Source organism: Aphidius gifuensis, linkage group LG5 (assembly GCF_014905175.1).
Source record: "Aphidius gifuensis isolate YNYX2018 linkage group LG5, ASM1490517v1, whole genome shotgun sequence".
NCBI classification, from domain to species: domain Eukaryota; kingdom Metazoa; phylum Arthropoda; class Insecta; order Hymenoptera; family Braconidae; genus Aphidius; species Aphidius gifuensis.
The window spans coordinates 4,030,180-4,046,181 of NC_057792.1; the positions used below are offsets into that span (position 1 = coordinate 4,030,180).

A 16,002-nucleotide genomic window follows, 5' to 3' on the forward strand; every position below is an offset into this window, starting at 1 on the left:
ATACATATAACCAATAGTAAAATTATAAATAAATAATTAATTATGGTAATAGCAACAAAAATTTAAATATTTTTTATTATTTAATGTTACAGATGCCAAAAAAAAAAAAAAAACAAAAAGAAAGATACAACAACAAAATAAAATGAAAAAAAAACCTTCGAGACCCTCTACATAACATGCTTCAACAATGATGAATCCCAGATAATGAAAAGATCTTCGACCATGCTTCATTTCAACTTCAATTGAATCCACAAAATGTTAAATTTGTATAAATCTCAACATTGCATGAGCTATCTAATATGTTTATATCAGCAAACTTTATCTTGCTTTTACTCATAAAAATCAACAACACGACATGGTGCTGGTGCTATTAATTTCAAACATCATTTTAATGAACTATTTATTGTTGTTATTGGTAAACATTTACTTGTTGTTGTTTTTCGGCTTCATCAATGTTTACAAAAAATACCTTTGATAAGTCGCTGTTGATGCTAACAATAGAAGCATGTGTTGGTCTGTGGAGCTTTAAGAACACAGTGCCTCTGTCTAAAAGAATGCTAAAAATTTCATCAGTGTCAACAGTGAGATCTTCATTCGAAATTGATAAAACATTTTCAAGTAATACACACTATTTAATAATATTATATTTAATATAATATTTAAATAATAATTGAGCATATTAAGTAGTTATTATCAAGTCAATAAGAAGTATTTATTCAAAGTAATCTATTTTTCTCAATGGTATTCAGTTGATATGATCAAAGAAAAAAAAGACTATATTAATTTATTAAGTGCTGTAAAATTGGTGTTGGTGATAGAGTATTTTTTAAAGATTGTTTTTTAAAAAAGTTGTGATGAAAAGTATGACCATAGTTGTGTTGTGTTGTGTTGTGATCATTAAATGTGCTTAATGTTGCTGATGGAATCATCACATGAACTACATGGAGTCCATCATCCTCTAGTCTTCATGGAATGCAGTATCCTGAGCAATTTGATGACCATCGTGGGAAGATGAACATCCGCTTACAAGGTAGGATTTTTAATTAATTAATAATTGTATTGATATAATTGCATTTATGATTGAAACTTTGTGATACCTCGTAATAAATTCTTTAGGTCATTCTTTTTTTTTTTTACTACGATCAATGTATTTTGTGATAATACAATTTTTATGATATTAATTAGATCACGCGTATTGTTATCGTTATCATGTACATCAGTGTATATAGAACCACCAAGTAGTTTATCATTGAATCCATTGAAATTTGCTGCTTTAAGCGCAATATTATATTTTATTTTTTTTTAAATGTGCCATTTGAAGATTCAGTGCAAGTTTTTTATTTATTCGTTTATTTATTTTTTGGGTAAGTAAATATTTTTTGTTATGCGGATTAGTCAAAATATGTTAAATGTATATATTTATATCAAATTAATACATATTGTTGTTATCAATGATAATTGGAGGATTAATAAAATTATTGATAATAGAATAAAATAGAAAGAAATATTAATTTTGATTTGATTATTTAATGTAATTTTTGAAAATTATTTTATTTAATTTTGTGGATAAAGGTGCTCGAATATGTTGCTAAATGTTAATTATGTGTTAATTTATTTATTAATGGAATTATTTAATAATGATGAAAAAGTTATTTTACTAAAAATGTTTACACAATTCTAGAGTCATGTGTTAAATGTGAATCATACTTTATTTCTATATTTTGAAATTACTGGAAATATTATTATGTATTTCTTGATATTAGCATGAATAATGCTGATTTTTTATCATTGATCTATAGAAATATTGCTGAGTACTATTTTATGAGTCTCAGAAGATCATCTCATCAATGATAATGAAAATGCCGAGTAATATTTCCAGGAGCTATTATATCAATAAAATAAAAAGGCACCATAATTAAGTATTGGATTAAATTTTTAGCTTATCAGAAATAATGTATTTAAAATTTTAAAAATAGAAATTGATGGATTACGACAATAATTGTCGAACAATTTATATATTTAATCATATTTATTTATTTAAATAAGAAATAGTTATATTACAATTACAATATTTATTTGTTATTATTGATGTAAAATTCATTTTATAGGTGCAAATTATTGATAATGAATAAAATAATCAAAAAGAAAGATGTTTAAAAATATGAACCATTTAAGAACATATAAATTTTGTCTTCTTGTAAAATCAATGTACAAAATTAATACAAAAATGTTATTTTCATGATGAAAAATTATTATCATTATTTATTATCGAAATACAATTGTTAATAATCAATTTGAAACAATCTATTATTTTCAGTGAAATAAAATTGTTATTATCAATTAAATCATGATTTTGTAAATGTATTCATAACATAAAGACACCATGGAATTGTTAATAAACAATTACATGAGTAAAATAATGAATTTGTAAAATAATTATTGAAAAACTTGCTGATGAATTAAGCATTCATAATAAACTTGAAAATAATTGTTAATTAACTTTTTATTACATGTCATCAAACAATTAATTTATTTATAAATATTATTTGAATTCAAGTTATTGTTTATTCAATAAATGTAATTTCAATATGATTGAATTTGTTTATAAAATTTTGTAAACCATATTTTTGTTATTTGTTGTAAAATGTATAAATTGATTTCATTTACGTTATTTAAAATAGATTATCGTGGAATGTAGTTAATTATTATTTATTTATAATTGCATTAATATTCTTTTTATTTATAACAATTCAATTAAATATTGGTAGCAAGTTATGATTAATATTTTTGATATTAAAATTTATTTAATAATGTATGATAATACATTGTATATGTTAGTATATAATTTATGATGCATTTTAATTAATGATTCAATAATTTGTGTATTTGAATAACAAGTTTTTCATGTGCGTTTTACATATATATTTTTTGTTATGCGGATTAGTCAAAATATTTCGTAAATTTTCAAATAATGTTCAGCCATTTTGGTGCATATGATTTTTTAATAAGAAGATGGTTGTACTTGATGTCGACCCTGTTAAAATAACAGATGGCGTTCATCTGGAGTTCCAGGTAAAGAAAAAAGAGAGCTCCTATTGAGAGAAAGAGAGAGAAAAAGTATTGTTTTCATCAAAAAAGAAAAGAAAAAAAATAATAAACACATGTATTTATTAATTATCATGAAATAATTATCACAAATAATCATTGTTGGTGTTGATTTATTGAATAAATTTTGGTGAAAAATTAAGTTTATCAATGGAAGATTTTGCTGGAGGAGAATCTGAAAATGAAGATTTATTCTCAGGTTAGTAAAAGTTTTAATTTTCAATATGTTAATAATTTTTCAACAACATATATCAAAGAATAAATAATAAATTTGATACTTTGTTTATGTTGTACAGATGATGATGGCTCAGGAAAAGATGATAAATTGAGTCCTAATGTCATCGAGTTAAATACACAAACTGCTTATTTACTGGCTAGTCCAGTGTTTCCTTTTCATGATGAGGATAATATTGAGTAAATATATTTATTTATATTATGTATATTTATTTAGATTATATAATTGTTAATTTTTATGATTTTTAGAACTCCTGGAAAACCAGTTATTCCAAAAACTCCATTGAGTCTTGTTCCATTTATGACAAAAGAAAAAAGTCAGACTGGCTGGACCAGTGATCTTGAAACTCCAGTGACTGATAGAAATAACAAAAAAGATTCTGACAATATAGATAAAGCTAATGATGATGATTATCATCAATGTACACCTAAAAATGCACCAGTTTCAATTGCACAAGATGAAGTGGTTCCAGGATCACCAGTTGTATCATCAAAAAAATCAAAAAGACGCACAAAAAGACGAATATTTAATAAAGATATTATGAAAAATTCAACTAATGATGATACAATTGCACCTGATAATAATTCTAACAAAGAAAATTCATCTAAAAAAATAAATATTAATTTACAAGTTGAAAATGTTAATAACGACAATAATATAGTACCTGAAATTGATAATTTAATTAAAAAATATGAAGATTTACGTAATTCAAGTACATGTTTTAATTCAAATAATAAAAGTTCTATTGATCATTCAAATGATATATGTAATGATATATTTGTTAATAATTTAAAAGCTCTTGATACAGCTGATAAAATACATTGTAAAACTAATAAAAAAAATTTAATAGTTTTAAAAAAATCAAATGAACCACAAGAATACGTATCATTTACAAAAATATGTCAAGATGTTAATAAAGAAGCATCATTTTTAAATGACGAAGAATATCATGATGATATTTCAAATGTAACATTTTCAACTTGGGATACATATCAAAGTCTAGAAAAAATTAATAAATCTATTGATGATGATTTTCTTGGATTCACTAAAGAAGATCAATCTAAAAGTCAAAATTTATTATTAAAATTTGAACGTTTATTTCAATTTGATAAACAAGATAATTTTGATGATACAATTTTATTACAAAAAAATGATTTTAATGATGTTTTAAGCTGTGAAAAAATTTCTAGTGATGATGAACCAGTTAAAGAATCACAAGAAAATTGTTTTAATGAATTAATGGAATGTGAAAAAGTTGATACCAGTGATGAACCAGTTGTAACAGAAGAAAATAAATTAAATAAGTTAATGAAATGTGAAAAAGTTGATGGTAATGATGAACCAGTTGTAACACAAGAAAATGATGAATTAAATGAATTAATGGAATGTGAAAAAATTGATACCAGTGATGAACCAGTTGTAACACAAAAAAATGATTTTAATGGATTTTTAAAATGTGAAAAAGAAGCTAGCAGTGATATTGCTGAAAAAATAAGATTACATTATGAATCTTATGTTGACAAAATATCTGAAAAATCAAATATCAAAAATAGAATTTATTTAGAGCCACAACCAATTGATGAGCCAATTTTACTTCCACCAATTGCTATTCGTATTAAATCTGAATTTATAAATGCACATACAAAAAAAGAATTATTAGTTGATTTAAATAGAGTTAATGATGCCTGGTCATTGATGACATATGAATATAATATTGATAAACTTATTTATAAAAATTCACAACCAAATTTATCATTAAATATAACTGATAATTTTAAATCACCATCAATTAATTATAGTAATAAAGATGATGAAGATATTAAAATGAATAGTGAATTTAAAACTGCTGCTGGAAAAGAATTAATAATTTATAAGACAACATTGACAAGAGCTGATTCATTGCTTAGTAAAAATGTTGGAATAAATAAGGCTGAAGATAATTTAAATCAAGCTGGTATTGCAGCAGTATTTGCTCATCAAGAAAATTTTAATAAATCTAAAATTGATAAAATATCAAATGAACCAGTTAACAAAGTACCTGATGTTGTAGCCTTGATGGCTCAACCAATACAACTATCTACATTTGAAACATCTTCTTTAAATAATAATGATAAAAAAAAAACAGTTGCAATGATTGATACTCCTGCAAAAGCTCATGAGCCATTCAACAATAAATTTGATGTAAATATTTCTTCAGATAAATTTCAAACACCAAGTGGATCATCAAATGGCTTTTCAACATTTAGTGTATCAAATTCTCCAGCAGCAACATTCACCTGGGGTCATGGTAAAAGTGTAAATATATCTGAAAAAGCATTGGCTCTTGCTGCAAAACAATTTAATGATGTTTCCGAAGAAGATTCTCTAAAAATGCTAGAAAAAAAAACAATTAATAATTCAGGTGGTTTTAAAAATCCATTAGTTAATCGTACTCCTGGTGGTTTTATATCTCATCGTAAAACTAAAAGTTTAGGGCTAATGAATGATACACCAAAAAGTACGTCATTTGTAAAAACATCAACTACACCATCAGGTTTTTCAACTTGTAGAGGCAAGACAATAAGTGCATCAAAAAATTCTTTATTAAAAGCACAAGCAAATTTTAATAATGATAATGATGATAAAATTAATCAAACAAAATTACCATTATCAAATTTATCAAGAGCAAGTACCAGTGGTGGTTTTGGAAGAGCAACATCAAAATTAAAACTACAATTTAATGAAGATTTTAGTGATATAAAAAATGTAAATATAACAACACCAACTTCAACTGGTTTTCAAACAAATAATTCTTGTTTTACAACAGCCAAAGGTAACTCAATAAATTTATCTGAAAATGTATTATTAAAAGCAAAATCAATATTTAATGAAGATGATTTAGATAGTTTTGATGAAAGTTGTTTGTTGGATATAAAAAATTTAAAGAAAAAAATTGAAAGTAGATCTGCTGGAATTTGTGATTCAGCAAAAAGAAAAATGTCACTTGATGACATTACTCCATTTGGACGTAAAAGATCACGTCTTGGTACGTCAACAGATCTTCAAGCTCGTAAATTATTTGATGAAACTGATCAAGATGATTGTCAGTCAATATGTTTGGATAGTAATAATAAAAATAAATCAAATGAATTAAATGACACATTGACTGATGAATTATCAGCAGCAACAGCAGCATTTGAAGAAGATGATAAACACTCGACATCAAGTTTAGATGATCATTATGATACTAAAACAGCATGTTTATCATCATCATCATCAACAACAACAACAACAGATACTAAAAATAATGAAAAAATACATAAAACATCACTAACACCAAATTATCATGATTCAATACCAGATGATTTTGTTTTTGATACACAATATTCTTTTGACGAGCATACAATTTGCAATAATAAAATTGATAAAGAATTATTATCCATGAAAATAAAACAACAAGAAAATATTATAAAACAAAAAAAAATTACTCGTGAAAAAACAAATCCTGGTTATTTATTAAAATTAAAATTAAATAATACAAATAATAAAATAAAACTTGAAAATTTATCTGATAATAATAAACAATTACCATTACAACGTAGTCCAAGTGAACTTGAAGAAAATAAAATTGATACACAAGTATTGACAATTGATTCAACAACTGCATCTTCTTATAAATTTAATTTAACTGAATTTAATGATAAAAAAAATACGATTGGTATTGATTTAAATGACGGTGTATATTTATTACCAAATGATGATAATATTGCAAGTATAGATGAATTTAAAAGATCATTTTTAGCAAGTCCAGGTGTTGATACAAATTTATTACCAAATGGATGGTTTGAAAATCATTATAAATGGATTATATGGAAACTTGCATCAATGGATAGATTAAATTTTAATAACTTAACAAGATCATTAACACCACAAAATGTCATGGGACAATTAAAATATCGATATGATCGTGAAATTGATCGTTCTGAAAGATCACCTATAAGAAAAATTATGGAAAAAGATGATGTATCAACAAGAAGAATGGTACTATGTGTATCACGTATTATTACAACATCAAGAGTATCAGATAGTAATAGACCAATATCTGAATTAGAATTAACTGATGGCTGGTATTCAATTATTGCAACAATTGATAGTTCACTTAATTATTATGTTAATATTAATAGAATAAAAATTGGAACAAAATTAATGATATATGGTGGTCAATTACTAAATTTAGATGATGGTACATATCCACTTGATGCATCAAATAATGTTAGATTAAAAATATCAGCAAATTCAACACGTCGTGCTAAATGGTATACAAAATTAGGCTATCAATTACAAAAAGGACCAATGACATTAAATTTAAAAGATATAAAATCAAATGGTGGATTAATTGGTAAAATTATTGTAACAATTGCACGTGTATATCCATTATTATATAGAGAAAAACTTAAAAATGGTGAAACAATATATAGAAATTCAAGATGTGAAGAAAAAGCAGTTGCTCAATTTGAAAAAGAATGTCAAACAAAAATTGATACAATGTGTTTAGCTTATCAATTAAAAAAATCAAATAATAATAATAATAGTAATAATAATTTAGATAATAATAGTAAAATTGAACCAAGAAATGTTTCACCTTGTTTAAAATTATTAATAACAGATGGTTTTGCATATGGTATTATGACAATATGGTCAAGTGCTGAAGAATGTAGTGAAATATTAAAAGAAACAAGTTGTATTGAAATTATAAATTCAAATGCAAGTGGTATGCATTCAAAAGAATTACAGCTAACATCAAATAGATGGACGACTATTCATGAATATGATAAAAATAATAAATATTATAAAAATATAAATTTTTCAATACGTTGTTTTACACCAATAACTGAAATATCATCAATTAATTTTTCACCAGCATATAATGAATTTGATACAATTGGTATTGTTGTATCAATTGGTCCAGCACCACATGGAATGAAAAATTTTGAAACAATGAATATTGCATATAAAAATAATGATAATATTGATTCTTATTTATCAATATTATTTTGGCAAGGTATATCTGCATATGGTTATTCGGAAATATCAAATATTGGCTCATTTTTATTAATTAAAAATTTACAATGGCGTAGAAATACAAATCGTAGTACAATACCAGTTGCATTTTGTACTGAACGTACTGTTATTAGTAAAAATTCACGTCAAATTAATCATTTACGTGATGAATTTGATGCATTTATTAAAAGAATTAATGATACACAAGAATATATTATAAATTCAGCTGATAAAATACGTATTGAAATTGCTAAAAAAACACCTGGTACAACACCAATTTATTGTCCAACACCAACATTTTCAATAAATAAAATTCGTGATACACCAGAAGATGATGCTAAAAAAAAATCAATCAAAAATAGAATTGATAAACTTAAAAATTATGGTCCAGCACCATCATTATCACCAATAAATATTACAAAAAGTTCAAGAGTATCATTGGATTTTCGTTCACCAATTATTGAAAATAAAAAATTCAACAAGCCATAAATATAAACTGTGATCAATTATATTATTAAAATAAATTAATTTGTATTATTTTCTTGTTAGAAAAAATTTTGATTAAGATCATTAATTATAAAAGAGAAAATATATATTTTTTTTTTTTTTTTTAAACTAAATATATTGTTATTGATAAATTTAATGATTAAATGGTTTTATTTATTTATTTATCAATTATCCTATAGAAGATTTAATGTTGATAAAGTTTTATATCATAATTTAAATAACTAGTTTGTTAATAAATAATTCTATAATAATGGGTAATTTTGATATGTACAAAGTATAAAATAAACGCATGCGCGATAGTGTCATTGTCTGCAGGTAGTAATAGTAATAACACAAAGTTTACTGAAGAAATAAGAAGGGGAGTTTGTTGGTCGATGGTATTTATTGCTATTACTGTGGTTTAGTTTGATACAAAACGTTAAAGAACTTGGTTTTCTTTATTATCCTGATAAATATTAAATTAACAAGTGCAACAACAACAAAATATCGTGCAACATTTAATCTCATGTAACATCAATTAATTTTCTCATCAATTTACACACACCAAATGAGAAATCATTAATTAACAATGTGATTTTATTTGATAATAATCACAGTGTCTACAAAAAAAGAAAAAAAAAAACAATATAAATTTAAAAATGTAAAAGAAAAATAAAATTAACTAGAGAAATTTTATCAATGATAATATTTTCATTCAAAATATTTTTCAATAAATATTTTTAATATTATATTTCATAATGGAAGAGGATATTATTAATAAAAAAAATATTAATGTTGTTGGTGGTGAAGTGTTGCCGTATAAAAGTTCATTTGCCAAATCAATTGTTGTTAATTATCGTGATTTAAAAACCATTAATAATAATGACATAAAAATTGAAAATAATAATTATTCAATTGATACTACTGAAAATACATCAACTAATATTTCTAATATATTTTCATCATCAAAAATGGTAAGTTAAAATTTTCATTTAAAAAAATGAGCATATTTTTTATCTACCCTTTTTTTTTCGATTGCCCAAATGTCTATGTCTATATATATTTCGCAAATATTGATTTTGTTTTTTTATTTTTTCTTCTTTTTTTTTTTTTTTTTGTTTAGACACTGCCAATGGATGAAACTAAAAATCACGAGATTGATCAACTACGTAAGGTAATAAAATTATAAATAAAAATTAATTTAGTTTTATAAAATTTTTATGAATATAATAAACGAAATAACAGTGTGATACTGTCACGTAGTCTATTCAAAAATTAAATAATCAAACTAACAAAAGGATACTGATTTCCGGAACAGGTGTATATTCAACATTATTTTTTTTTATTCTCATAAAAATAGTCATTAGTCAACGTGAATCACTTCAATAAATAAATTCTCAATAAAATTAATCTTTTTTTTTTTTTTTTGTCATCACGTTTTAAAATTTGTCAGTTGTTATTGGTTGTTTTTTTTTTTCTTTTTCACTAGCATTATGGTAATTTTTTTTTTTATTTGAAAAGACAAGTTGATAATAAAAGAGGTGTATTTTTATGCGTGTGTATATACAAAAACGAGTGAAAGGATCGTGAAGGCAATCGTTGGTAGTTTTGTTAGACAGGAAGTTCGCTTCAGCCCCTCCTATAATTGTTATCAACATTGTACACTAACAACAAAATTTAATTTTTATCATTTTGACTTATTTTTATGTTAAACAAAAAATACTTAAAAAAAAAAAAAAACTATTTTAATTTTCTATCATTATTATTAGAGAAACAGCAAATTATAGAATAATTATTTTAAAAAATATATAATGAGAAAATTGTAGTCTTTAAGTTTTATTGTTTGGTAGAATATTGACCTGAGACATTTGAAATATTATACATTCGTTCTTGAAATAATCGTGGGTGTTTTTATGAACAATAAAAGGTTTTTAGAATTTAAAATATATTACAAAAGTTCTCAACACTTGGAAATTAATCTATTGTAAATTTGCAAATATCTTTTAAATAGAAAAAAATAAGATAATATATATGAAAATTAATTTTAAAGTTTAGAAAATCTTATTTTTAAATAAAAACATTAATTTATAATAGCTCAACAAATATATAAATTAATTTTTATATATTTTTTTATCTCAATTATTATTATTATGTTTAATTAAATTCGTTATTTGATTTTGTTTTTAATTATCATTGTTTTTTTTTTTTTAAATCAAGTTGTTCATCGAAGCATTACTAAAGTCTCGATTAAAAAAATATTTAAACTCGAAAGTATATATATTAATTTATTTGTTAACCGGTGAAAGCATCAGTGATGATGTCGATGTGAATGAGAAAATACCTGCATATAATATTTTGCCTGCACATTGTAATAAAAGATAAATAGCTGATTTAAAGTTGAAAAAAAAAAATTACAAATAGGAATAATAACAAAAAAATAAAATAAGGTGGGAAGATAAAAAGTATTTTCAACGGTAATAGTTGATCAGCCAAAGGGGAAGAACAAACGAGAATTTTTTTTTTTTTTAAATTTTTTTTTTCCCATCATGATATGCTTGTGAATTGAGTCAAGATTCTTTTAAAGATACTCGACACCAGCTCTACTGATGCATTAATATTTAAAAATATCTTATTTACACCAGTTATATTTATTGCAAGAATTACAATATTATTATTTAATATCATCAAGATAAATGAATAATAAACAAATAACTTATTCATATTACTTGGAAAAAATTTCTTAAAAAGTCGGTCAAAATTATTTTTCTGATAAAAATGATATATATATTTTTAAAATTCATGACAATGCATTTATTAAATTAAATTACGAATAATGCATGATGGAAAAAAAAATAAAATAAAAATAGGTCAAAATGTGTTAGAAATTTATTTTCCATATATCCATTTGGTGGAAAATTGTTATTTTTTTTTTTTAAATTAAATTAAGATGATGATGATGATGAGAGAGCTTCTTAAAACGAAAATTTTATAAATATAAATTTTTATATATTATTTTAGCTGAGTGAAAAATAAATATAAAAAAAAAAAAAAAAAAAACTGTTAACTGGAGCATGCGATGAAACGTGTTGTTATTATTCCGGATGTTAATATTATAATAATAAAAAGACAGACACAAAAAAATATAAATAATATATATTAGAATAATGAAAAAACAAATATTATTTTTTTTTTTTAATTATAGGTATAAAGTTGTTGAATTGTTTATAGAAATTTTTTTCTAATTTTTTTTTATTTGTTCGATTTAAATGGGGGGTAATGGACTGAATGTTTATAGTAGACATATCTTAAAGTTTATACGCAACTATAGATCTTCGCGGAATTCCAACAAGATGAAATACCATAAATGTATATAGTATATGTATATTGGTATATCTGACCAAGCAACGGTTCAAGAGCCTCAGTACAATTTAACTAGAAAATATTTACAAGCCATAAGGATTTCTTCTCGTTCAGAATCATTGGAATGCACCGAAAATAAATTTGCTGAGACTTTGTGTTGCTCAGCGCTTTTAAATTTATATATCTAAATTTTTTTATTTCTTTTTTTTTTTTTTTTTTATTTTTTTATTTTCATTTTTAAACAAACTGGAGCAAGATTCAGTGGTATATACATTTATAGTCTCTATCATCATTGTCAATCATCTCATTCACAGTATAAATCTATTAATAAATATTTTAAGTAAATTATTTATTTAAATAATATATAATTTACAAATATTTATTAATATTAATTTTATTACAAATATATTTACCTATTTTTTGATTGAAATTAAATAGAAAAAATAAATTACTTTATTTTGTTTTTTTTCTTTCAATAAATAAATAGTGATTACTTGTTTGACAATAAAATTAAAATATTTTAGTCTAGTATGCTAGATAATGTATGCATCGACCGTATCAATAAGATGACGTCATGATAGTATTCATCCGCAGTGGGACTTGTTGAGGGTGAGCAACCATGTGGAACCCCATCCGCTTGCGGGCGACGGACGTTTGTCATGTCTACAACTCAAAAAAATAAATTTAAAAAAATTAAAAAACCACTGTGCAATACCATCAATTTACATATAAGGGATACGCACAGTATTATTATATATATATTTTTTTTTTAAATTTGTTACTTAATTATTTGTTTCTTTCAAATCATTGCCATTTGGATTTTTTTTATTTTTTTATTTCAAAATGAAAAATATTATTTTAAAAGTCAATTGATATATTAGTTTTTTTTTTTCACAATCAATTTTATTTATTTAAATATATATATTGATTTTATTATTATTTATTTCATCATGATTTTTGTATATCTGTTGACCGATCACCGGATAGATCACGCAACTCATCTCCAGAAATTTAATTTTCATTGTATGGAAATTACAACAATATTACTACAGATTTAATTTACAATTGTTATTTAATTTTTTTTTTTTTAATTTAATTTTCAATTTTAAATAAATAGTATTAATTGTATTAATGATTTATCTCTTTGTTAGTTTGAATATTTATTTTTTTTTTTATTGATTTTTTTTAGATAATTGCTTTTGATGTTGTACAATGTTTTTATGAACAAGAAACACAGACAAGTGTAGATATTGTTAAATATATAATAAGTGAAAGGTGTCTTTGTTCATTTGAACGTACAATGATTTTTAAATTTTAATCTTTTTATTTTTAAGTATATATTATACACACATATATTGCAATGATTATTATGGATAAATTTATTATTGAAATAATATTATATAAGTTTAAAAAATAAAAAATAAATAATAGTAATAATTTTTATTATTTATTTATTGCAGCAATGCCAAGATTTAAATGAAGAAAATCAACGACTTCAGAGTTTATTACAGACAAATCAAACACCTCGTGTACAAGCTATTGATAATGTTTTATTACAAACACAAATTGATACACTCACATGGCAAATGAAACAGGTATATAACAAATTAAATTAAATATTTATCATAGAACATGGATATATTTTAGATACATATAATAAATTAAATATTATCCTGGAATTTTTTGATTAACTCTCTCTCTCATGTTATTCCAAAGTTAATTTAATATTATTATTTATTTTAACAAGTATAGTTGTACTTAAATAACCACAACTATTTTAAACTAGTATCTATTTATTTTATTAATATATTATTTATATTTTAAAAATTACACTGACCTCTTTTCAAAAATATTTTACTTATATCCATGTCATAATTTCATTTTAAGAATATATATATAATTTATTGTTATTTATATGTTAATTATTTATTTTTAGAATGAAGCAAGTCAACAGATGTACAGATCTTTAATGCGTCAAATGTTAAATTTTCTTGAACGTGCAAAAAAAAGTTTGGATATTATTCATGAACGTACAAATCCAATTGGTAAAAATAAAACATCACGTAATAGTCAAAATTTAAGTATATATGCTGATGAACCAGAATTAATAACATCATCAACAATAACAAATACAAAATTTACAAGAGCAAAATCAATAACACAAATATCATCATCATCGTCATCATCATCATCATCAGCATCAACAACAACAACAACACATAATAGTTATTCTGGTATTCGTGATTTTACATGGTCTGTACTTAGAAAAAATGATACATCATTAAATTGTTCAACACCAAAAGCTAAAAATAACAATAATAAAATAATAAAAAAAATTGATTTAAATAAGACAGATGATGATATTGTTAAAAGACGTAAAAATAATAATATTAATAATGAAATAAATGAAGAAAATGATGATTATGTGCCACCAAATAAATTATCACAAGAATCATTTAGATTAATGAGAACAATTGAATCATTATTAACAACAATATCATCATCACCATTTTCATCAACATTATCATCAGCATCATCAACATCATCATTATCAATTAATGAAAAAGATTCAACAACAATAACAACAACAGCTAATAATAAAAAAGATATTAATGATAACAACAATAACAATAGCAAAAGAATTAATTCATTAAGTACAAATGATGGTTCATTTATTGATGATGATTATTCATTTAAACAAATAAATGATACATTTATTATTTCAGATGAAAATAATAAAAAATATAATAATAATATTATTAAAAATAATAAAAATATATCAAAAAAATTATTTAATGGTAATTGTTCAACAAATATACGTTTACAAATTAATAAAACAGCAACAATAAATGATAATGAATTATCAATATTAAGAGATGATAAAGCATCATCAAGTATTGTTAATAATAATAATAATAATAATAGTGCTGATGATGAAAGTGGTTTTTCATCAATGAATAGTTTTCAAGATGTTGGTATACCAGTTACAACAGCAACAACAACAACAACATCAACAACAATGTTACCAATAAATAATAGTCCTGGTTTACATACTGAAATTGGTTTACCTGATGTACCAATTGATAAAAATATAAAATGGCCATCAAATACAATTGATTTACAATTAAAAATTAAAAATTATAAAAATGAATATATTAATAATAATAGTAATAATAATAATAGAGCTAAAGTTGAACAACGTAGTGTATGGGTGTAATTTTCAATATTAATTTCAATGATAATATTGACAATCATTAAATCAGGAAGGCAGTATTTATTATTAAAATTATTATAATAATAATACAATGATATTATAATCGTTAATTAAAATTAAAAAAAAAATTTAAACATACATATAATGTAATGCTTAAAATATATATGTTAAAATAATTATATATTAATTGAATTGTAATTAAATATTGTTAATGCAGCTAGTGATGTTTTTTTTTTTTATTTTTTTTAGCATTAATTGCCTAAAGCTAATTATTAAATAAATAAATCAAGTTTTTATTTCAACAAGTTTAATTGTTGAACAGATCATTAATTATTATTATTACCTTTAAAACATGATTATTGTTTTATTGTTTATTTAAATGAGCTATTTTTTTTTTATAAATTGATTTGAAATCTTGTCTTCTAGATCTCATCTTGTAATTTTTTAATTATAAATAAGAAGATGATGATGTTGCTTGTTCAACTTCATCTTTGTATATCTAAAAAAAATAATTTTTAATAATTATTATAACGTTGTTTATAATGCAGTTTGTCATAAATAA

At 22.9% G+C, this 16,002-nt stretch overlaps 3 protein-coding genes across 3 annotated transcripts in view; all 3 read left to right on the forward strand.

Annotated features, from left to right (window-relative positions):
• The first annotated feature begins 92 nt into the window (after positions 1 to 92).
• LOC122856937 (serine/threonine-protein phosphatase 4 regulatory subunit 1-like) overlaps positions 93 to 16,002 on the forward strand; it is a 77,297-nt gene continuing 61,387 nt past the window's right edge. The window contains exon 1 of the mRNA XM_044158855.1: positions 93 to 1,030. The gene's annotated coding sequence lies outside the window, so the exon portion shown is untranslated. The remainder of the gene's footprint in view (positions 1,031 to 16,002) is intronic.
• LOC122856936 (uncharacterized protein MAL13P1.304-like) lies at positions 3,132 to 9,023 on the forward strand. The gene is made up of 3 exons (XM_044158854.1): positions 3,132 to 3,304; positions 3,402 to 3,519; positions 3,589 to 9,023. The coding sequence occupies exons 1-3, from the start codon at positions 3,256 to 3,258 to the stop codon at positions 8,867 to 8,869; spliced, it is 5,448 nt and encodes a 1,815-aa protein (XP_044014789.1). The 5' UTR covers positions 3,132 to 3,255; the 3' UTR covers positions 8,870 to 9,023.
• Positions 9,108 to 15,751, forward strand: LOC122856939 (putative uncharacterized protein DDB_G0291812). Its single transcript, XM_044158859.1, has 4 exons — positions 9,108 to 9,840; positions 9,990 to 10,040; positions 13,687 to 13,821; positions 14,163 to 15,751. The coding sequence occupies exons 1-4, from the start codon at positions 9,625 to 9,627 to the stop codon at positions 15,441 to 15,443; spliced, it is 1,683 nt and encodes a 560-aa protein (XP_044014794.1). The 5' UTR covers positions 9,108 to 9,624; the 3' UTR covers positions 15,444 to 15,751.